Source organism: Poecilia reticulata, chromosome 21 (assembly GCF_904066995.2).
Source record: "Poecilia reticulata chromosome 21, P_reticulata-male-v2, whole genome shotgun sequence".
NCBI classification, from domain to species: domain Eukaryota; kingdom Metazoa; phylum Chordata; class Actinopteri; order Cyprinodontiformes; family Poeciliidae; genus Poecilia; species Poecilia reticulata.
The window spans coordinates 4999519-5023797 of NC_088850.1; the positions used below are offsets into that span (position 1 = coordinate 4999519).

Genomic DNA, 24279 nt, shown 5'->3' on the forward strand with positions numbered 1-24279 from the left:
AACCAAACCTCTGCTGTCCTCGGCAGCCATGTTGGCGTTTCGACGCTTTGCAACATGTGAAAACTCAAATGCGGCAACAGAGGAATAATGGTAGCAGCTAACATGTTTAACTAAATAAACACAGTCAAACATTAGTATTTAGTAGTGTTGGTCTGCAGTGTTTGCTCATTCATAGATTTATAGCCTGATATCTGTTTGATAAATAAAAAGACGCCTTTGACTTGGCCACTGAGGAATTCAATGCAAATTAAAAAAAGAAGAAAAAAAACATACTTCTTTAGAACAAATCTACAAAATATAAAATTGCATCTTCCTGTGTCTTCCTGGCAGCAGCCAGTCACTGCATGTTGGCATTTTGGATCATTTCGCTCGGCTTGTTTCGCTACATTTAGTGCAAGAACTTCAATCTCCCCAAATCCAAACCATTGTTTGTTTGTTTTTTCAGAAACTGTACAGAGCAGATTAACAAAGATAAATAAATAGAAACATAAATACACCATGCGGTGGTCACCTAACGAGCCGTCAGAGCAGTTTCATGATGAACCCGATGTTTTCCCTCAGGGCGATGAGTCGCTTGAAGCATGTACATGTGTGCTGTTCAGAGTCTGATATGTCTAATCGTTCACTTGTCATCATGTAATCAAAATATCTCCATTTTTCAGGCCTTATTTCGATAATCTCAGCTCGAAAAGAAAACAATCACGTTGCTTGTAAAACTTGGTAGTGTTTCGTGTATTAACTCTCGGTGCAAAGGAAGCGGCTTGTCTCCTGGAAGGGCGGCCGGCTTTAAAATCCCGTTGTGACTCTGAACGTGACTCACCGTGCCGGGCGGCTGCCCTCTGGAAGCAGGTTAGAGTTAGTCAGTCGAGCCGGGCCGGGCCGAGCCGGGCCGGTCCAGACGCACCTGGGTGAGCGTCCTTTGCAAGTCAAAGTCTGGGGGAAGCGAGCCGGTCCAACAAAGTTGTCATGGACATGTGAAGCCGTGAATGAGATGGAGGGAGTCAGAGTTTAAGAATGAACTTATGGGGATAAAACCAGGCAAAAATAGACTTGATGGTCTGATTAAAGTATGACAGGTGACAGATGGAGGCGGGGAAAAAAGGGGGAGATTTCAGAACTCCTGCTGATCTCGTCCTTCATCGATTTCTTCATCTTCTGGAGGTGCGAATCCTTCCTGCGGAGACAGTTTGACTCAGTTTTTATGTCTGTGTTCAGGGGTTCCCCTAGTGTATTATAAGCCTGGCGGGCCACCAGGCTTTACTTGTGCCCCCACCAGGCTAAGCATTGTTTATTTATTTAAGTCTGTTTAAAATGTTTGCATTTTTTAAGACTTTGATTAAGTTTTTTAAGTACTTTTTTAAGTACTTGATAAGATTTTGAGTTTTTGCAGTGCTGTTTTATATACATTTATTTATGCATTACTTTAGCTGTTTATGCAAATCAGGTTTTGTATTTAAAGGGGTAATTTTATGTTTCCTATCTTTGTTCTTGAAGTATTTCAAATGGTAACCTGTCAGTGTAACTATTACTTGTAAGATTAAAAAAGTATTTCCTGAAAAGTTTACTAAAGTACTGAGTAACCGATCAACGCACGAATCATTTAATATTTTAAACTCGTTAGATTTATCAAAATAAAATGTAAGTGGAACTTTTGGTATTTTAAAAACCAAATTGAAAATAATTCCTCTAAATAACATAATTGCAATAAAACAAAAAGAGGCAAAATAAATTGTTTTCCAAACCAGTTTCTTTCAATGTGAAACTTAATAAAATCTGTAGGTGTGAGTTTGGTGAATCTTTGGTTAAAACTTTTTTGTTCTTCATTCCGTGGATATTTTACTCAAGTAAAAGTAGCGATACTTCGTAAAAAGTTACTAAAGTAAATGTAACTAGTTACTTATAAGCTCAGCTCAACATTTACAGCAGATTTCAAAGCCAGGGAGTTTTTCAGATGCAGTGAAACGAAACTTTCTGAATTGTTTTGATGTCCTTTTGTGGTCGTTATGGTGTTTTCTCTGTAAACGTGTCGCCGTTTGAGCGTGGCGGCCTTCGTTTACCTCTGTAGCGTACAGGATGTCGATGATTTTGCCGAGAACCGGGCTGTTGTCGTTTTCGTTTTCCTGACAGATGAGCTCAATGTCTCTCAGTTTGCCGAAGTAGAAGTCTCTCTCCTTCTCCAGCCCGTCGATGGTCAGCTTCATGTCCATTATCTGCAACCAGACACCGAACAACACAAACTGGGACACTCAGACACAACCAGTTCAACACACTGGGCAGCTACGTCCCTGGAACGGTTAACCTGAGACTCCTCATGCAGGTAGACAGAGTTTGGACCGGACAGAACTGCGGTACCTGCTGGTTTAGCTCTACGAGTTCTGCGTCTCCCCCGTTGCGGGTCACTGGGTTGTTTCTGCGGGCGGCTGGTGGGTTGATCTGTCTCTGGGGGACGGGGACGGATACGGTCTTCGGCGCAGTGGGAGACGTTCTCATGGGGCCTGAAACAGAAATATTTATAGTTCTGGAGCCGTTTGGGACGTTTTTATGACTCATATTTTCCTTACAGCTTTTGATGTTCGGTAAACGAACAGAAAAGCTTAACTCTGACATTTTGATTAACTTCACTTTGAAGATAAAACTTAAGGCAAACCAGAACCCTTCAAAGAAATGGAAACTGCCCTCAGTTATCCTAATCGGATGAATTAAATGAGGGCAATAAAAGCTGTTTTTGAACAAACACCCCAGAGTCCTTCAATATTCAAACACAAACTTTCTTTCCAGTTGCAGCTAACAATTATTCTAGTTTTAAATTAGCTAATTAGATTAACAAGATTTAAAAAAACACATTCTGCATATTTCTTATTTTAGCCTTTTTGTACAATATTAAAAAACATTCAGAGATGCAAATAAACAACTTGTTCAATTCCTTTCTTAAATAAAAAATGAATATATATCACCTAAATAATGGTTGATCATCTGTAGCAGAATAAATATTTTCCAATCAATCACGTTTATGTCTATGGCACATTTCAACTACAAGGCAGTTCAAAGTGATTTACGTCATAAAAACACAAAGATGTCGAACAGCGTCAACAACTGAAGCGTTAAATTTTCAGTCAAGTGTCGTCGTTACACATCAAAATGTTTATTAATGTTTCATTTATGAAATTTAAAAAGCAACTCTAAGCAGGAGTGTTTTAGTCTGGACTTAAAGGAACTCAGTGTTTTGGCTGTTTTGCAGTTTTCTGGAAGTTTGTTCCAGATTTGTGGTGCATAGAAGCTGAAAGCTGCTTCTTTAACATCAACGTGTGGAAAGTTTGTCTCTTTCTGCTTAACTTGACATAATTACAGCAAAGGGCTGATCTGTTGATTAGTTTTGGTTTTACTGATTAATAATTTGATAACAAAAGCTGTTTAATAGGAGATTTGTTTGCAGAATTTGAACCGGGTGAAACTAAAAATGCCACTTGACAAATTCTGGGTAGAACATATTTAAAGAAAAAGATTTTTATTAATCTTAAAGGCAAAATGTTTATATTTTCTGGCTTATTTACATATTTTATGCTTATATAAACCCATAAACCACAGCTTGTGTTTATTTTCCCACTTCTTTGGCAACATGACAGCACAACAAAAACACACCAAAACACACCAAGGCTGCTCACAGCAAACCAGAACCATCGGATCAACAACCCAAACGCCGAGCTGATGCTGGATGAGGCTGTTACCTGAGCGAGGGCGTCGCTTAGGTTTGGGATGGATGGGTTCCCCTGGTTACAGAGGGGATGCGGTGAGGGGATGATTTATTACATGAAGCTCTGAGCCAGACACACACACACACACACACTCTGGTGTCCTGTGTACCTGGGTTAGGCGGCGGCGGCGTTCCCTCCTGGCCCTGCCTCATCAGTAGCGGGTCGTACTCTTTCCCGTCGTAGTTGGCGTCGAAAAACCTCTTGAACCACTGGAGGAACTCAAAGTTGTCCTGAAACTTCCCCTTCACCAACCTCTCCACGGGAATGATCTGAGAACCGCAGCAGGAGAGGAGAGGAAGATTAGGAACACGGGAAAAAATAATCCAGACTTTAATCTCAGAAGATTACAGTCAGAATTCAGAGAAAAATCCCCCCAGAATTTTAAGGTACGGACGATTTTGAGGGACAAGAAAAAATCTGAATAAGTAAATCTTAATTCTAAGGGGGAAAAGTCAGAATTTTAAGTAGGTGTCAGATTTTTAAGAAAAAAAAAGTCAAAATTAAAAATAAATAAATAAAAACAAAAGTCAGAGAATAGAAAGTTGGCCCTGTCTGCTTTTTACTATTTACCTCATAATCCTCACCAGATTTTCTGAAGTGTGTTAAAACTAACACAGCCAAATCTGATCTACTTTTTCTACAATAATAATAATCTTTGTATCAAAATGAACCAAACGCCTGGGAGAGTTTGAGTATCAAAGCAGATTCAGAGAAATTAGGACTTTAACATAAAATAATTTGGATTTTTTTGTCCCTAACCGGAATTATTTTTGCATTATACCGCATATAAACCTTCTAGAAATATCATTAATAGATTTTTTTGGAAACCATAGATCTACCTTTTCCTGTGAAAAGATCGGTGAGGCTGAGGTAAATTAAATCAAATTTGCATATGTTTTAGTAAAAAACACAGAGGCGTTTTGCTTTTGGCACAGGTTGGCAAAACGGGGGATTACTAAACTTATTCTTACATGTTTAAAATTGCTTGTTTTGATATATTTTTTAAAGAAATTCTTACATTTAACGCCAACTGAAGTGTATTTTTTGGAAATCCGATTTAAAAAGAAGAAAAATTACAACAAATTCAGGCGCATTTCACTGAAAAAGAAAAAAATTAAAGTTAAAATATATATATATATATATATATATATATATATATTTTTTGGCACTACCAGAGTGCCATACAAAGTTTCTTTCAAAATGGTTTTTGCCAGTTAAATGTCAGACGTTTCCATGGATACCAGGCATGTTGTTGTTTGCCTGAGGGGCAGGAAGGTCAAATCTGCGGCGTTTGGCTTCAGACGGTTAAAGGCAGTATGCAGCGATCGTCGAGCCTCACCTTGTCCACATTCATCCTCTTGAACGCAGCCTGTAAAACCTTAAAGTTGTGAATGTACTCGTGCTCCAGCTTGGCGTTGAACTTGACCTTTTTCAACAATATGCAGCCCGGAAACAGCATGTCCATGAACTGGCAGTAAGCGGCGCCTGCAGCAGGAGGAGGAGGCGTTAATGGAATAAAATCTGTTTGATCTGATTAATGCTTATGAAACGTGGCTGCGAACCTGAACAGAGCTGCTCGATCTTTGTGTAGGTGAGCTGCAGGGAGTCGTTGACCCAGGCCAGCATGTCATGGCGGCTCAGGTTGTCCGCAGTCATGGAAGTGGAGTAGACATTCACCGCCATCCTCCTGCGCCACAGATTATCAACACATGCAGCAAAGGATCAGGGTGAAGCGACGAGAAAGGACTTAAAGACGCTCACCTGTGCTTCGTTTACGTTGGTGTTTAATGATTGACAACCAGACGGGTTTGACCACCTAAGAGAAAAGACCTGAAGACAAAAACAGAAACAAATCATGTTTATTACAGTTAATTTAATTAACCACTGAAGGTAAAACATGCTTTTAATCACCTGGAAGAAGAAGAGAGCTCATAATGTGTTGCTTTAAGACTGTTTGATACAGTACTGCCACCATGTGGCGGTACTGATGTATTGCAGTTATTGGAATTTTAAAGAAAATAGTTTTGTAATTACTTTAAAACATTTTTATGTGCATCTGATAAGGCCTGAATTTTAACACAAAGTGTTTGTTGTTGTAAATGAATGATCTGATGAAACCTTTTATACAAATATAGTGTAAAAATAGCCCACATTTTCCCTTGATAACACATTTAAATGTCCAAACAAATTCAAACAAATAGGGTTTTTTTTATATCAGACTCAAATGTAATGTTGCTCAGAATCATCTAAAATTAAATGAACTTTTTATTTTGTGCTCTATCTGCTCTAAAAATGTGTTTTTAAATATTACCATGGAAATATTGTTTATCAACATATTTTTAAATGTATTTTTATGAAAATCATCATTTATTCTTCAGTTTACGGAACAGATACGCATTAATTTTCTGATTTTCTGTCCTTATATATGAGCTCCTGCAGACATGACGCTGTTTTATACTTTTTTTTTTCATCCAGTTTCTGCAAATAGTAAATTAATTGGGACCGCTCTGTCATTTGTAAATAAATTACTGTAGTAGAAATATAATCCATTAATATATTCTTTCTAATATGTCTTTACAAATCCTATTAGCAAACATAACAAATATTCATCAAATCTGTAAAATTTTAACTCTTTAAACTAAAGTGTTAGCTATTTAATTGCTTTTTAAAATTAAGACTTGTGCTTTTTTAACCCCATATGTGCAAATATGTAAATTTATAGCACATTAAATCTTCATCTAGTAGAAGTGAAGGACATTCAGTCTGAGGGAACGGAAAACAAGAACTAAAATTAGAAATTGAAATGGAAATGTAACAAAAACAGTCTTTATAACGGGGATCCAAAGGCAAACAGATTATCAACTGATTATCAACCTAGTAACTTTAAACCGTCTGAAATACGTCAAGAAAAAAATGGAAACATAAAATTAAACACAAAACCTGATTTGCATAAATAGACAAAGTCATGCAGAAATAAATTAATAAAAGACAAAATATTACCAAGTATTTTGTATAGTGCAAATATTTTAGTAAATTAAAATGAGACACAATGTACTTATAAGTAATTTTTCAGTAACATATAGAAGGTCGTTTTAAATAAATAATTTGTTAATATTGATGAAAAACACTGGCAGATTATTCCACAACATGGGAAAATGTGTTATAGATTAAATAATCTGCCAGTGAAACTAATCCTGTTACAACAATATTAAGGAATTATTTATTTCAAACAAGCTCCTATATCTTGTTGAAAATGTACTTGTAGGTTAATTTAGTCTTATTTCAAGTGTACTGAGACATTTGAGTTATAAAAAGAAGATTTTGTTGTTGCAGTGAATAAAAACCAGCAGGTCTGACCACTTCCTGCTCTGAACCTGCAGCTTGTTGCAGATAAACTGGTTTGCTCTAATCTGAGCCTGCGTTAATCCCTTTAGCCCAGTATTTAACGCGCTCTGCTTGGCGTCTCCAGCAGCAGCAGCAGAAAGAATCAGTCCAACAAAACCGGAGCGTTTCCTTTTGGGCCGGTCCAACACCAGCAGCACACAGGAAGCTGCGCTGAACAATCGCTTCCTGACCGCGGCGCTTCACAGGTGGCGGCGTCGAGCTAATGATGTCAGTATGGCCGCCGCTGGCAGTTTGACCAGTTTGACAGCAGCGTTTATAAACAACAGAGACCAGTCAGAAGTCGTCCTTGGACAGGAGAACTGGTGAACGTCTCGTCAACATAAATAAAGACGTCTCATTGTAACTAAAATAGCATTCAGGTCGAATAAAAGACATTCAGAAACATCAAAGTGTTTATTTTTAATTTATTATCAGCAGAGGCCATATGAATGTCTGTTTAAAAATAACTACTTTAAATGCTTCTTTATGTACAAAAATCAGAGTTTTGACTAAACAAGGCGCTTTGGAAATGTCACTAATACACAAAGTTTTAAAATAAAATGAAGGAAATTAAATTCAAATTAGTCGGAAATCCAGTTTGCTCTTTTGCTTTGTCAGATTTCCTATATGTGAAGTTTATTAAATTGTCCTTTATCATTTGAAGTCTTTTTAATAAGAAAAATAAAACTTTGTTAATCATATTTGTGAATAATCTGACTAGGGTTTGCCGCATAATCTGATAAATAATGTTTAAACACACATAGACAGAAAGTGCTTTAAAGAATCGTTTAGTGATTTTCCTTATTAATCCGCAATCTGATCTAAAGACGATCAATAAGTTTGAACTATACAATCTGATTTACTGTTAATGATTTAACAGGCACTACAGCAAACAGAGCAAGGAGTCAGATTATTTTAGGATTTAGAAAATAACAACCAGATGTAATTAAATCAGCTCTTATCACAACCACAAAGATACCAACTTTAAAAACATTTTTACAGAAAAGAAGAGCAGAAAAGTTTGTCATTTTATCAGCTAAACAAACCAACAATGGTCAAATTTATTCAGAAATACAAAATACTAAACAAACCAGGCAATTCAGACGTTATTATTCTCAATGAGAAATTAAAGATGTAATTTAAACTTCTTTACAGGAAAAGAAAACTACAGTCCAAATGATAAAAGACAGCAGTTAACTTAAATGTATGTTAATTGGTAAAATGTTTTCCTCCACTGCATTCTCCAGAGGTTGGTGATCGTTTTTAGAAGAATATCAAGTGACCTCTGACCTTTCAATCACCCAGGCATGAAAAGGAAACTTCCGAATTCAAGGACGGAAACCGTGTTTTGTCAACACAGCCGACAACTTTCAAACAACCAGGTCAGACGCTTCGCCACTTCGCGAAGAGGACAATTTATTACCATTTAATTAGCTAAAAAATACATTAAACTAAAAAAAACTGACTACAAAGAGAGGATTTTAGCTTTTAATCTGACACATTCTGGATTAGAATTTTACTTTTCTTTTACATAATCATGAGTGACATTGTTTTAAATTGTGTTCATCTGTTGTTAACAATAATACGATCAGAAGCAACAGGTGAAAAAAGCAAGTCCAAAACATCAAAAGACTTTATTAAAGTTTGGAGAAGAATAAATTTGAATTTTAATTGATTACTTTAAAGCCTGGCTGTTAGCAGCAGCTTGAAATCTTCACCTTGTACTTTATAGAATCTAAAATCACAGAAATGTTTGAAAACTTTAACTATTTTTGATCAGTTATTAGCCTGAAAACATGAAAAACCAACTAAATGTCCAGGAAATCCTGGAAGAAAAAAGAAAAACCAAATACTGAGCAGAAAACATCCCAAACAATAATACTCAGTGCAGATTTACTCAGACTGAATAAAACTATAATAAAATGAAAAATTAGAATAATAAAACTATAACAAAACCGTAATGAAATGAGCGGTGGTTTAAAACGTTTGCACAGTGATACATAAGCCTATAATCATTCACTTTAGTTACGGACGCTTACTTAAAATGCTTTAAACGGTTTATTTATGTATTAATAGAATGAAAACATGAAATAAATGACTAAACCCTGGACAGAAATTTAATAAAAAAGGTGTTACAGACTCAAGAACATCCCAAAATAATCCTCCTCAATACAGACTAAGATTGAATGCAACAGTGAATAAGAGCATCATAAAACTGGAATACTATATAAGTTTATTCATTCAAAATCAAAGGCACAAAGAAGTTGTTGTTTCACTTGTATATTCAAATACCTTGATACGTATTTACATAACTATTTGTTTGAAGAAGAGGAAGGCAGAAGGATAAACTTATTTGAGTCTTTCCTTGTACATGTACTTTATTTTACACACCATTCTTCATTTAAGAAAAAACAAGATAAAAGCAGAACTTTATTTCTTCCGTCAATAAAACAAAAACTAAGAAACTAATCAATAAATTTGGTTTTATTCAAATAAAAGATTTTAGATTTTGTTTTAAAAAAACATTTCCATCATCATCCCAGGCTAAACTGCTCCTCTCCATCTTTTTTATATATTTAAATTATTTTTTGTTCTATAAATTGTTGAAATACGAGTTTATAAACTCGTTTAAACATATTTAATTCTATGTTTTCTTAAATTATATCCTCTCTGCAAACAATTCCTTCATTTTTACTAACACAATAAATTATTTCTCTTTAAATATTGTTTTTTTTTCATGTTTATTTCATATCAATTATCCCTTTGACAAGTGTCTATTGTTGAGCTTTGGACGCTGTTAGCAGCTTTTTAAATCGGTTTTCACAGATGATAAAAAGTGTTATTACAAATGTAAACCCGGTAGAATTGGGCTGAACCCCGAACCTGGTCCGGCTCGGTTTAACGGCTCAGTCGGACTCTTTTTAACGGATGACGTTACAACCGTTAAATGCACAGACAGGCGAGCTAGCTCCCGGCTAACTACACCGTTAACGGAGGGGAATCAGCTAACTGAGCTAAAGAGTGCCAACAGTCCATTTCAATTTATTTGGGTCGGTTTAATTTAATTACGGCGCTGTCTGTGAACAACTAGTCCGTACGGGGTGCGACTGAAAACGAGACTTTTTCCCCCCATCTAAAGCACACCCCCCTCTGGAGGCCTTTTCGATAATACACACACGCATCACTCCAATGAAAGAATGCCTGTCTCCTGTGGGACGGGACGGTTTTTATCTGTGGAATTCAGTAATTATTTTTTTTAACCAAAAGACCGCAGCTTTGCTTTCAGAGTGCTCGGACTCTGAGTTAAGATAAGCAGATATTACTCACTGAGGTGAGCGCTGTCCCCTTTCTCCGCCGTGCCGTTGTTTCTGTTGCTGGGCTTTCCGTTGCTATCCGACTGCTCCCACCTAAGCTGCTGGCACTGCGCATGCGCCGCGCAGGAGCAGCTTGGTGCCGTAGTTCCAGTGAAACTGGAGTGTTGGAAAAATCCAATAGAGATACAATAGAAGTTCTAATATACGGTTTTCTTATAGTCCAGTTACATAGATATGCGTTTTCTAAAATTAAAGTAAAGTTTGAGTAGCATAAAAATGTCTATTTAGGGAAAATAAAGTATTGTTTTACTATAAATTACAAAGATTAGGAATTGTTCATTCATCCAAAACATCCCAGTGGGGATATGCTTTTTTTTGTATCCTCGCAGAGTTGCAGGTTCCTTTCTACAGCAGTCGATGGGCAGCAGTCAAGGAAACGCTTTGACTGCTGAGTCAAAGCGTATCCTAAGAAAGTTGAGTAGAAGGAAAAACTCTGGTAGGAAAAGGTACCCCAACAACAGGAAGTACTTCTGTCTGCAAAAATCTGCAGGGATTTTGTTTAGTTTCTATACACAGAAAAAAATACAAAACTATCAGGAAAATTAGATTGTGATGAAAAGACCTGGAAAATTATTTTTCCATTATATTTATTAAACCTCTATAAAATACTGACTAGCAATTTCAAACTTGAGGTAAATTGTAAAAACCGAAAAAAGAAGAGATCAACATTTGTTTGATTTTATTTATTCAGTTACTTTTATTCTTGTGGTAAGAAACAAGCAGCCACTTACAGACTTATAACAGGTTCATTTTCCAACACAACTCCACTAACACAACCACTGAATCACAGTGCCCTCAGCAGAAAAACACAAAATGTCCAACAATATGATCACAGTTGTAAACAATCCTAGAAAAAGCACCAGTTTTTGTAATGAACCTGTGTCTGTTCACGTGGTTCTCTCCATGCGTCATTAACAGAGTGGCACAGGTGATTCCCATTGGCACATTTAATTTTTTCACAAAATAAAAACAATCTTTTTTTTTTAACAGTATAGAGTACCCACACATGAGAATGTGACTATGCATAAATATATAACACTGGTAGGCAGGAATGAGACGTCATCCGGAGGGTTTTCCTCAGATTTCAGCCTGTGCAGCTCAATCTTCCTGCTACAACACGTGATTGTATTATAATCTCTCTGTCTATATCACATCTGCAGCCTCATTTATAGTAAAATGCATAAACAACACTGCAAAAAAACAAAATATTACCAAGTATTTCTGGTCTAGTTTAGTGAAAATATTGTAGTAAACCAACTTAACTTTACAGCAAGAAATATGAGCTTCTTTTAAATCAATAATTCCATGTTATTAGTAAAATACTGGCAAATTATTTCACTTGTAATAAGAATTTTTAAAATTGTTATATATGAAATAATCTTCCATTAGAACTAGTATTTTTTAAATCAATATTAGGGAATTATTTTCTTACTAAAAAGTTGTTTTCAAGTTAGTTTTGCCTTACTTCAAGCGTACTAAGATGTTTGCATTAGGTGATAAAAAATACTTGGTAAGATTTTGTGTTTTTGCAGCAAAGGAGTTAAAAATAACCACATAATTCTGCAATAAATAAGCTGCCAGTGGTAGAAAACTGTAAACAGAAACAGACTAGTGAATGCTACTGTACCAAAAGGAAATGGATTGCTGCATTTTTGTTCTTTATTGGAGCATGAATTTAGAAATGAGGTTTATTTGTTTATTGTTTTCGCTCAGATGGCTCGTGAGGAGGGGCTGCAATCCCCCTCCATTCTTTTCACTTACAATAAACTCCATTGTCATCATCTGGTTAACAGAGAAACCATTTAACCCACAAATGAACTTTAACTCATTGCTCTTTGTTTTTCCGTTAGATGCCCCATGTACGGAGTCCTAAACAGGACAAAACTAGGGCTGGGCGATATGGCTAAAAAATAAAATTACCTTTTTTTTTCACACCACATTTGATTTAAACTGATTATTTTCTCGCTTTCTTTTCTAAAAAAGAAAAAAAGAAAAAGAAATTACAAATGAATATTCAATTTCAATTATCCATTATAATAAATTTTGTTTAATTACAAGAATACAGCTATAATATTAGCAGAATAGAGATGCAATTTTACCAAAAAAACATCTTAAAATTATCAGTCATGCTGATTATCAGAATCAGCATGACTATGTTAGATTCTTAGTCGTGCTGATGTGTTAAAAGATCATTATCTTATCTTTGAAACCAATTCCAAAGTACAACTTCACAAACTGCTCAACATTCCTCATGTTTTATTATTTCTTTAATCTCATAAAATTATTACTTCATTCTGCTACTATTATACTTTATTCTGGTAATATTAACATTTCATTCTTGCATTTTTTTAAATTTATCCTCACATCACAACAACTGTGTGGTTGTAATATTATGACTAATTTTAACCTTTTAAAACAAGATGGCAGCTTTAGCTGACATTACTCTGAACTATGTGAGCCCAAGGAGTGGATTGGTGTAATAAAATCCTGATATTCCAAGCATTAAATCCTCAAAAACCAATCAATAAAATTGATTTATTGCCCAGCCCTAGACCAAAGTTGCCTTCCAGTCGTTTTGTTGGTTCAGTTAGAGGCAGTGGAAGTGTAAATACAGACAGACGGAGTGTTAGAAGCAGCTGGATTTCATCACCACACAGAACTGTTGGTCCACTGGAAACCAAAAACACTCTCAGTGGGGTCGTCCGGTCACAAACAGGATCCACACACATCAATCACAAGAAACTATAACGCTATGGTGTCTACGGTGTACCGTGTGTTCGTCAGTGACGGGTTTGAATCCACTTATCTTTAAATAATTCTGGCAACACTTTTGTTTCGAACCGTTAAAAACTGTACTGGTTTTGATCTGCCTCTGGTTAAAACGTAACGAGGCTTAAAAGCACCGCAGATTTATGTTATTATTACAATAAGCTAGAATTTAAGTTCAGAGCTAGCCCTTTTTTAGTGCAGCTAACCACAAATTCACTGTTTTGCAAACCACTAATTAATAAATACGTCTGACTTTTACTTGAATTTGTTTTCGCCTTACTTTTAAAGTTTTATTCTGTTGTCTTAAAATCAGTGCAGTTTTCCTGGTTGCTTGGAAATATAATAAAAACACAGAGGTGGAAACGGTTTGAACTGCGACGCTAACGATTACCAAATGCCACTGGAGCGGCCACCAGGGGGAGCCAGAATCCGAGCAGAGGACCTCTTCGGGATGTGGTCGTCAACTTGAGAACCTGAGAGGAAAAATCCATTTAAATAACACCTTTTTAGTTACAACGAGGAATAGATTAGTTTAAAAGTTTAATTTAAGCCACCTGACAGACTAAAGGAGGACTCATGGAGGTCTCGGACACCCTGGTGGGCCCGAACGGCCGGCTTGTTTGGCGACTCGCCGTCGATCGGACCCAAACCGAGCTCCTTCTTCATCGTGTTCGCAACCTTGGCCACATCACCAGAATAAGGATCCCTTTCTACGCCTTTATAGGCCTGGTTCTGAAACAAGGAGTTCAAAGGTCAACAATAATCCACACAACTAAGCCTGTTGCAATAAATCAATAAATCGCATGATAAATTTAAACAAACTTATTAATTTCCATTTGTTGTTTTCCTCTTTTCTCTTTTTCTACCAAAAACTGGATGATAAAGGTCTTCAGTCTTCAGTCTGCTGCTTTGGTCTGAACAGAGACTTCATTAATTCATTTTATTTATTTATTTTGAATATTGAAAATGTCTTCCAGGTCCAGTGTTAAATGTTCATCAGAATTTAAAGTTTATTGATCTTGGAGTTTTTATTTTTGTGCTTATTTTATGTATAAAACTATCTGGTTTCAACTGTAAACGAAGATGGTCCCAAATTATCCTCCAGTAACTTCAACATATTTTTACTCACGTAAAAGTAAAAAGTAGACATTCAAGAAATTACTCAAGTAAGAGTAAAAAGGTATTTGGTTAAAAAGTAACTCAAGTACTGAGTAACTGATCAAATTATCAATCATTTAATATTTAAAAATTACATAATCAGACACATCAAAGTATAATTTTGGCATTTTAAGGACGAAAATGTCAATAATTCATGTGACTAACAAAAACTAACAACAAATGTTTCCAAATCAGTTTCCTTGAATAAAAAAGAAACAAAAGTTAAAGTTTCATAACTTTAACTTTTATAAAACTTGTGAAACTTAAACAAAAACTGCAGGTCTGAGTCTTTGGTGAATTTCTGGTTCAAACATGTTGTTTTTCATTCAGCTGGTAGAAAATCAAGAAATTTTACTCAAGTAAAAGTAAAAAGTACAACATAGTAAAAGTACTCCTAAAAGTAAATTTTTTCGAACAAATGTTATTGAGTAAAAGTAACTAGTTACTACCTGACACTGACTGGAAGTAACGTTTTAAACATTTAGACTTTTAATCAAGCGATGTTATAAAACAGCCATTTGAATGTCAAGCACTTTCAAAGACCTTATACAGAAATGAAGCACTTTCCAAACATTAAAAATTTAATTATTTTTGATAAATAAATAAAATGCAGTGAGCAGAGCAGAGAGTCTGGCATGAAGGGAGGTTTCACAGATTTCAGCAGGATAAAAACAGAGTCAGCGCATAAAGAGAGCATCAGCTCCAAATCCCCGACAGCCTGTCAGATCAGCAGAGTCAGACTCAACATGGCGGCTGCGCTGACTGCCAGCTGACTCAGCACATTCTCCCTGATTCACTTTAACAAGTTGAGCAGAAAACGGGGGGCAGGAAACGAACGCACCTTTTCTCTCTGGACCATCTTCTTGTAGAGGTAGTCGGGGAAGGTGCGCTGCGGGTAGAACTTCCCGGAGCCTTCGGCACACATGAACACGCCGTTCTCACACACCAGGCGTCCCCGGCTGATGGTGACCAGAGGAACGCCGTGGCAGCGCATCCCCTCGTACAGGTTGAAGTCTCCGCCCTGCACCTGGGTGCTCAGGGAGATCGTCCTGTACGAGACGAAAGCAGAGCATAAAACTTAGATCCTATCAATCTCCTGCTTCATTTGTCTCATCCTGAAACACTTAAACTAAACTCCTCCACTTGGGGCATCGTAATAATCTAGAGATGCACCAGTCCACTACTTCACATCTGATACCAGTACAGATATTAGTTTCAGGTTACCTGGTTGCATCGGGGTCCCAGACCACCACATCAGCGTCGGCTCCAGGGATGATCCGACCTTTGCGTGGATACAGGTTGTAGATTTTGGCTGCGTTGGAGCTGGTCACAGCCACAAAACGATTCTCATCCATTTTTCCTGTCACCTGCAAACATGATGTGACATTTTAATACTGTGAAAAAAGAAATTCAGATTTGTCCGTTTGCTTAAAGGGGACCTATTGAGCAAAATTCACTTTCTGTATGTTTCTGTACTTCCATTTGGTTAAATTTATATTTTTGGGAAAACGAATTGTTTCAAAAACCTTCCGAATGTAACGTCACATTCTACTGGAACTGCACCGTTACCTAGCAACCCCACGCCCGTAACCTAGCAACCCAAGCAAACTGGCTTCACCGCTGTACAATGGCTGCTGGAAAAGACAAGTGTTTTCATGTTGACTTCCCATCCAGAAACAATTTGCTGCATTCATGTTGGTTGTGCAGGAGGCTCTACTTCTGCTTTTCAAAGATGTACGGCTCTATAATTGCACATTTGTTTGCATCCATTTTCATGTGCGAGTATAAACGTTGAGTTTGGGGAGCATCTCCAGCAGCAACTTATTTGAACTTAAAGTGACAGAGATCCTAAAACAGCTCATTTGGAAAGGATTAGACTTTAATATCATTATCTAAGAATGACTTTGTGAACATGTGTTTTGTGAACATGTCTCCTGTTCAAGGAGGTATAATTGGTCACCTTTAAAGAACAGATTTTGCTGACTGACAGTGTTTAAGCCATCACTTTTATTACTGCGTGCTCGTGTGCATACCACTCCTCTTTCCCAAATGACACTCATCCGGTCCTGGACCCCCGCCACTCCATGAGGGATCTTGGTGAAGTCTTCTTTGCCCAAAGCTCTCTGCTTGGTGCTGAACGGACGGTGCTCTGAAGCAACGACGCTCAGAGTGTCACTGGAAGCAGAACAAGCCCCATCATTCCAGTAACTCTGCTAACGAACCGATTAAAAACATTTTCTGATGTCTACGAGTCGTACTTTCCCAGCAGGCCCATGAGGTAGCTCGGCGTGTTTGGGTCCAGGCGCAGAGGAGGGACGATGACATGAGCAGCAGCGTGAGTCCAGTCCTGGTGGTAGTACTGGTTCCCATTCAGCACAGCGTGAGCTACAGTGGTCTCAGCGTGGACCACCTTCCCTGGAAACGTAACCAGTTTACTGTCTTTTCTGTGATAATAATCACCTGTTGAGGATTAATATCGACCGGTTTAAACATAAATACAAAGCTATGCTACTCACATTGTACAGGGAAGAAGGGAATTAACACAAATATGAGTTTTTCCTTCGTTTCTTCTGTTACTATTACCACTATTGGCAGCTTATTATTCTTATCTTACTGTTGTTATTATTATCATGAGGTTTGTTCCGCTCTCTAATCTGGGTTAAATAACCCATATTAAGAAGGATTTATAGGTGTACATTAGTAATTATTCTGATGCTGTATGTCCAGTTGTTATTTATAATTGTCATCATTACTGATATCATCTGTAGATTTTCTTGTCTTGTTATGAGTTAGTTTGTAACCATTTTGTCTGTGTAATATAATTTATTTGTTGGCTCTTTAGCCCAGTATATTGAACATGAATGTTTTAATTACTGTACAAATTGTTTGATAATTATTGAGTCAGTAAGTAATATATTTCATTAAACTGAGATAAGGGGGTTAAATAAGTGTTTACTTCTTCCTACACCTTTAAAAAACAGAAAAGTGGTGGTAAAGTAATTATTTTGTCCTTGGTTATCTCTGTCTTACTGATTGCTTTTTTTCCTTATTTTTAAAAACCAATCAAATAAATTCTGACCAGACAAACACTGACCCTGCATCTTAGCAGCAGCAATCATGTCTCCAGCGAGCATACTGGACACATTCACCAGGTAGATGGGACAGCGCGCCTACAATCACAAAACCATTCAGTTATTTACACAAATTAACTAAAAATACATTTATGTCAAATATTCCAATGTAATTTTTAAATATTGACTGCAAAACAAACACAGACAGGATGGATGGGGTACTTATATACTGGGAAAAAGGCCTAGACATTTTATTTCTATGTATTTTTTCAGATCAAATCGAACTTCAGACTGAAGCTTTGATAAAACCAAAGAAATCGAGAACTTTACCCTGTTGGCGATTGTGATGGCCCTGTGAGTGGCTTCAGACTCCAGCTGCAGTCAACGACACACAGAGAAAGTCACACAGTTTCAAACATTTAATATCCGGTCTTCAGAAATTCTGAAAATTATTTATTAGGGCTGAATCGATCACTGAAATAACTGTCAACTGATTTAGTAATCAAATAGTCGTTAAATGACAAAAAAAAGACTTAAACAGACTTTAAAAAAAAGGCCATATTGAGAGCAGTAATTAATCAAAACTGCATAAAAATTTATACATTTTGCATTTATGATAACATAAAAAATCTTTGTAAATATGTCCTATACAAAACTCAAGTGGTAGTTTTAGCTTCACCCAGTTCAAATTTTGTGGGAAAAGAAAATTTACTAATCACCTTGTGGTATCCAATTATTAATCGGTTAATCAAAAATAGTCCCAGATTAGCCCTTCACTAATCAATACAGTGATTTTAAATGAGATTTTCACATTTTGATATTAGAAGTGTTTTTTAAAGTTGCAGATGAATCTCTTGCAATAAAAGATTGGGCGTATGCTAAAGGAACGTTATGTTGTTACATTTTTTGGCAATAAAATGTTTATTTTCTTATTTAATATAGGAACTGAAGTGTTTATTTGTATTTTTAATGTATATATAGTATTATACACTGCTCAAAAAAATAAAGGGAACACTTTAACATTTAAGTGAACACTGAAGTGTTCCCTTTATTTTTTTGAGCAGTATATAAAAAAGCTTAAATATAAAATCTTAATAATGTGCCAAAAAGTTTTTATACGTTTAATCGATTGTCAAAACAATTGATAAAATAAGCGACAGTTGCACCCGTTGTTTAGTGGTGAACATCAGATCCTTGTATATCATGTGTATCTCTAACTCACTCACATAGCTACAGCTTTGTCCACAATCAGAGTCAATTTTATTAGTCAGAAAAAGTTACAAGTTGATGCACCAATTTGGCTCAAAATCTCTGAAAAATTACCTCCTCTGGTCGACTTATCTCTATTCCTTCTGGTCCAGAGATTCCCAGATCCAGAGCCTCTTTGGCACCCTGGCAACACATAAACCATCAAGTTTAATTGTATCTCTTTTAAAAGTAAACAAGATGATTCTCCACATTGAAACCCATCAGACGTTGTCTTGTGGGTAGAAACGAGGATGCACCTCTGCCACGAGCTCTCCGTTTTCAGCGTGCACACGTGCAATGGCTCCGATGTCCTTGCAGGTCTGCAGAGTCTGATACAGCTCTGAGTCCCGCAGCATCATCAGGTCTTTGTAGGCCATGAACATCTGGAAGGAGTTCACGCCATGCTCCCTCACCAGGCTCTCCATCTCATTGCGTACCTGTCACACATTGTGCAACTGTGTTTTTATTAGAGGTTTAACACGAGGTCTGTGCACCTTTTCCTCAGTCTACACCTGATTGGTCCGAGAACAAAACACTAATTTATCAACAAAAAAAAAAAAGAATTTCAATAACATTGTATTACCTTCCTGCTCAAATTAAATGCGTAAATACAGAAAGTCACTAAAAATAAATCTAAAAATTGCTCTTGTGAAGTTTTCTGGCATTTAGCAAATAGATATAATTTTGGTAATTCCAACTAACCCGAAACAAGAAAAGTTTAGTCTGAAAAAAGTCTATTATCATCTATTTATGAAAAAAAATTACTGACATTTTCAAACCGTATGAAAACTTCTGGTTTCAACAATAAATAACATTTTCAAAACAAAAATTTTTAATCAAACGTTGGATTGGTTGTATTTTATTACAAAACTGTGCAGTTTGAATATCAAGCACTTTCCAGGGATTTCAAGCACCTGTGCAGATCATGAGTTTATACTGTTACACTCAGGCCATGGGATAATGTCTTGCTACAAGTGAAATAATCTGCCAATGAATTTACTACATTGTTTGTAGTAAATTTCAAGTATCCAAAGATATTTGCGCTAGAAGCCAGACCAAAATAATTTGGTGAGATTTAGTGTTTTTGCAGTGAGGATGTAATGAAGTGTGACACATGCACATCGCCAGCAGATGATCCAGTGCAGACGCTGCAGCCAAAGGCTGAATAAGGCAGGTTAACGCATACAGTCTGACTAATGTGCCCACTGAGCATGTGTATTAACCCAATTTCTGTTGGTTCAATCTAGGTCAAAACGCAACTTGCTCATAAATAAAAAAAAGAAGGCTTCACTGCTTACTCTGCGTAGAAGATAATAAAATGTGTTTCTACTGTTTTTAAGCTGTTCCTCGTCTTGTTGGGCTTACCTTTGGTCCCCACCAGGTGACCCCGACATGCAGCGCGTAGTCGCAGCAGGCCTTGGCGTCTGCCAGACTGCGGCAGCTCTCATAAGCGTCCAGCAGGGAGCAGTGCTGCTCAGGCAGGACCAGAGCCATCACCATGGTGGTACCACCCATCAGAGCCGCCTAGGTGGGGGAGACAGGGACAGCGGGTTGGTTAGGAGGAAGAAAGGATGGGGGGGAAACAGGGGTTTAAAACGAGAACAATTAGTCCACTGTAAAATAGAGACACTGTTTGTCTTGAGACAATAAACCTTCCCTATGAGCTGATGTCTCATCATCAAACGGGCTTTTATTTAGTGACTGCACACAGCATGGAGAACAGAAAACAAGTTCGATGGAAAATGGAAGCAAGTCAGTGGAGATTGGCTTAAACCTAAAGCAAAAAAAACAGTTTTAATTCATTTTTAAATCTTATCCTTTATTAGGGCTGAAACGACTAATCGGATTAATCATGATTATTCAATTTGGTAATCGATTAATCACTAACTGAAGTATAATTGACAAAATAATGTATTTATTTAAAGAACAACATAATCACAGCAGTAATTGACCCAAGACTGTACAAAAATAAATGCATACATATTGCATTTAAGATGGAATAAAAAAGACAACTTTGAATATATGTTCAACCTAAAACTCAAGTGGCAGTTTTAGCTTCACCTGGTTCAAATTATATGGAAAAAAAGTCCTATTAATTGCCTTTACTATAAAATTATTAATCAGTAAATCAAAAATGTTAGCTGCAGATGCATCTTTCTCTACATACCATAAAATGTTGATGCATTTTTGGCAATAAAATATTTAATTTCTTATTTTAAAAAATTTATTGATTTGTTTATTTGCATTTTTAATGTTGCATAAAAAAGTTTAAATGAAAAATCTGCAGAAGGTTCCAATTGATTTATTTATCCATCCATCCATCCATCCATCCATCCATCCATTCATCCATTTTCTTTACACCCGTGTCCCTCAGTGGGGCTGGGAGATTTATTTATCTATTGATTAATAAATCAATTATAAACTAACATAATCATTAGTTGCAACTCTACCTTTCGTGACTCTTTTCAGCAAACCTCCAGAAATAAACAACCAAATGTAAAATTATTAGGATAAAAAAGAAAATGTGTCAAGAGATCAAACTAAAAGGTATGAGAGGAAAGAAGTGACAGAGAAACAAAGATGAGGAAAAATGAGGTTGTGAATTTAGCATAACCATGACAACAGATACTGTTCAACCATGCCTGTCGAGTGTCCCCACCCTTTTCCTCCTCTTCTTTTCTCCACTGAATACATTCAATATCTTCCCAGAAAGTCTGGTAGGATATTACAGAGCAAGAGATCCAACAAACAGGTGTATTTTTTTATAAGACATCACAAACAGATAGCGTTTAAACCATATTACTTGTAATATTCTCTGATGCTTCCTCTGTCTACTGCTCGGTCTTCAGTTCAATAACTATTGAATTATACAAAAGAAAATGTTGCCACAAATGAAAACAAACAAAAATCACTATCCTTCAAGTAACCTCAATAAAATAAAATCAGATTACATTCAAATATTCGTGTGTCAGCACTGAATCCCTGAGGCAGACTCCGATGGGGGCGGAGCCAAAGTGTTTGGAGTGACGGACCCGCCAACCAATGAGCTGCCCCAATTTATGATTGCCATAGAAACCAGTCAGAATGATCTGCAGCGTCAGCGGAGAAAAAGTCACCGCATGTGTGTGTAGCGTCATTCATCACTGTCAGATAATGCTAATGTGTGTGTGTGTGCGTGTTGACATATCCATGAGGGTGTGAAAGATCAGGGATTGTGGGATTTGGGCTTCAGGGCCTAGATTAAAATTTACTGCCACTCTGTAAAAGCTCAGACAAAAACAGAAATAAGGATTAAAAAAAGATTAAGAAACTCAAAGGGAAATATTTATTTTTATCTTCAGGATCTGAAGTGAGCAAGTCAAAGTGTTGGATTGCTGTGTTACAGCCTGAACAGTCTCCACTGTATATTTCAAACCTGTTATCAAAGGAATATCCAAATTTAGATTATTATAAATGGCAAATCTGCTGCAAAGAGAAGAAACACCAGCATCAGTCAGAAGCCTGATTACATGTGATATGATTCTGGGTAATATATTCTTTTAAATAAACCTCCTTGTTCTACATTAATCACGTTGCATCCCATCACATATTTTATGTAGCATTTCATACAGGTTCGTTTAAAAAATAAACATAAAAGTAAAATAAACTGAAAACTGTCAACTACATGAAAAGAACATCTAAAAGAATGAACTATAAAATAAAGTTGGTGTCATTTTTGGAAAATCTGGATTTCTTTTTAAACAATCCACTTGTTGGGTTTCCATAGTGACGTCAGGGCGGCCATCTTGTTTTACAGCTTCTGTTTATTTCGACTTTGAATTCAGGTCAACTCACAGAAGGAATGATTGAAATAAAATCCAGTTTATGCATTTTTTAAAGGGAAAAATGACGGAAAAAACCTACTAAAATAAGAAATTAAATTTTGAATAAAAAAAGTTGAGATTTAAATTTTAAACCATTTTGCCCAGTCCTAGTAGAAGCCAAATCTTAAGTCATCAGAACAAACGTGAGACAAGGCACTTCATAAGAGTTTTTTGACAAAAAGCTGGAAACCTATCAACTATAAATATTGTATATTTTCCATCTCGGAGAAGCATCAGAACTGAACATGTAACATGAATTCAGCTCTGTAAAAACCTAAGAGCCCACTAAGCCCCCTGAAAACCTCCTGGATTTTCATCCAAATATTGACCTCTGAACTCTTCCTGAGTTAAAACATTAGTATTGTTGTTTCTAAATGAACATAAACTTGTTTTATTTGTATTATTTGAGGTCTGAAAGCTCTGCATCTTTTTCCTTATTTTGACCATTTCTCATATTCTGCTAATAAATACATTTTTGCTTGTATTGTCAGAGACAAGTCAGTAGCTCATAGAATAAAAGAACAATGTTCATTTTACTCAAACATAAACCTATAAAGAGTAAAATCAGAGAAACTGGTCATTTTAAGTGGTGTCTTAGTTTTTTCAACAGCTGTATTCATTGTATGATGTAATTAAATATTTAACGCACTGACAGCATGCAGATTCTGTTATAATTACACATACATTAGATTTGTTATAATCCACATAATAAAACCTACTTGATAAGTGAGCATCAAGCAGAAGTTAAGGATCACACAGAAACGACAGGGTTCAAAATAAATCCCCTCTCTATTTAAGAGCCTCAAACCCGTACTGTGAAATAATCTGGTAATAGAAAAGAACCAGAGTTATAAAACCTGGGGGATTATTCCCAGAGAAACAGCTGGGGATAAAAGAGTCTCTGTATGTTTGGCAGATTCCCACTGCAGCCTCTGATCATCTTCTATCAACACCAATACATCACAGCTGAACCCTGCATTCATGTCTCCAACCTGCAGGTAAATTAAAATAATCTCTGCAGTGACAGAGACGGATCTGAAAATGTCAGGGAAATATTCTGTTTCAGTCGGTTTGATGGATGTAGTTCAGCAGAAACTGCCAGCCACAGCAGATCAAAGATCAAGATTACTATGATTTCAGTAACAATGACCCTCTAAACCAGTGGTTCTTAACCTGGGTTCGCTCGAACCCCAGGGGTTCGATGAGTCGGTCCCAGGGGTTCGGTGGAGCCTCTGCCACGGAGGTAAAGACACACTTGTGTAAAGTCGTGATGACGCCCCGCTTTGCCATCACTTGTTGCAGAGGATCACGTTACATTGCTTAGCCAATCAGAGGATCACGTTACATTGCTTAGCCAATCAGAGCTGCGGAGGAGCCCTGATTGAAGGAGCTCCACTCTCATCATGGATTTGAACTTTACTTTAGCAAAGCTCAAAGGTTTTACCAAATTCTATAGTCTAAATCTGCTCCTTAGTCGCATCTTTTCGGGGTTGCTACTGCCTCTAGTGGCGTGGGGGTGGTAACACAGCTAATATAATTACATTACTAAATCAGAATACCGCAAAGTAAGTAAGTAAGTAAGCTTTATTTCTATAGCACTTTTCACAGACCAGGGTCACAAAGTGCTGCACAAAGTGTAAAAAGTAAAACAAGTTAAAAA

General features: G+C 36.6%; 2 protein-coding genes across 2 annotated transcripts in view; both read right to left on the reverse strand.

Moving 5' to 3' along the window:
- Positions 1–1045: 1045 nt before the first annotated feature.
- LOC103457273 (microtubule-associated protein RP/EB family member 3-like) lies at positions 1046–10559 on the reverse strand. Its single transcript, XM_008397289.3, has 8 exons — positions 10464–10559; positions 5514–5582; positions 5315–5439; positions 5092–5237; positions 3862–4021; positions 2353–2495; positions 2058–2210; positions 1046–1174 (listed from the first exon to the last, which is right to left on the reverse strand). The coding sequence occupies exons 3-8, from the start codon at positions 5433–5435 to the stop codon at positions 1112–1114; spliced, it is 786 nt and encodes a 261-aa protein (XP_008395511.1). The 5' UTR covers positions 5436–5439; positions 5514–5582; positions 10464–10559; the 3' UTR covers positions 1046–1111.
- A 619-nt stretch (positions 10560–11178) lies between these two features.
- LOC103457274 (dihydropyrimidinase-related protein 5) overlaps positions 11179–24279 on the reverse strand; it is a 32762-nt gene continuing 19661 nt past the window's right edge. The window contains exons 4-14 of the mRNA XM_008397290.3: positions 20122–20280; positions 19014–19193; positions 18832–18900; positions 17839–17883; positions 17532–17607; positions 16696–16852; positions 16471–16612; positions 15662–15804; positions 15279–15486; positions 13834–14011; positions 11179–13752 (exon numbers count right to left, since the gene is read on the reverse strand). Of these exons, the coding sequence (XP_008395512.1) occupies positions 13667–13752; positions 13834–14011; positions 15279–15486; positions 15662–15804; positions 16471–16612; positions 16696–16852; positions 17532–17607; positions 17839–17883; positions 18832–18900; positions 19014–19193; positions 20122–20280 (1443 nt within the window). The 3' untranslated portion in view covers positions 11179–13666. The remainder of the gene's footprint in view (positions 13753–13833; positions 14012–15278; positions 15487–15661; positions 15805–16470; positions 16613–16695; positions 16853–17531; positions 17608–17838; positions 17884–18831; positions 18901–19013; positions 19194–20121; positions 20281–24279) is intronic.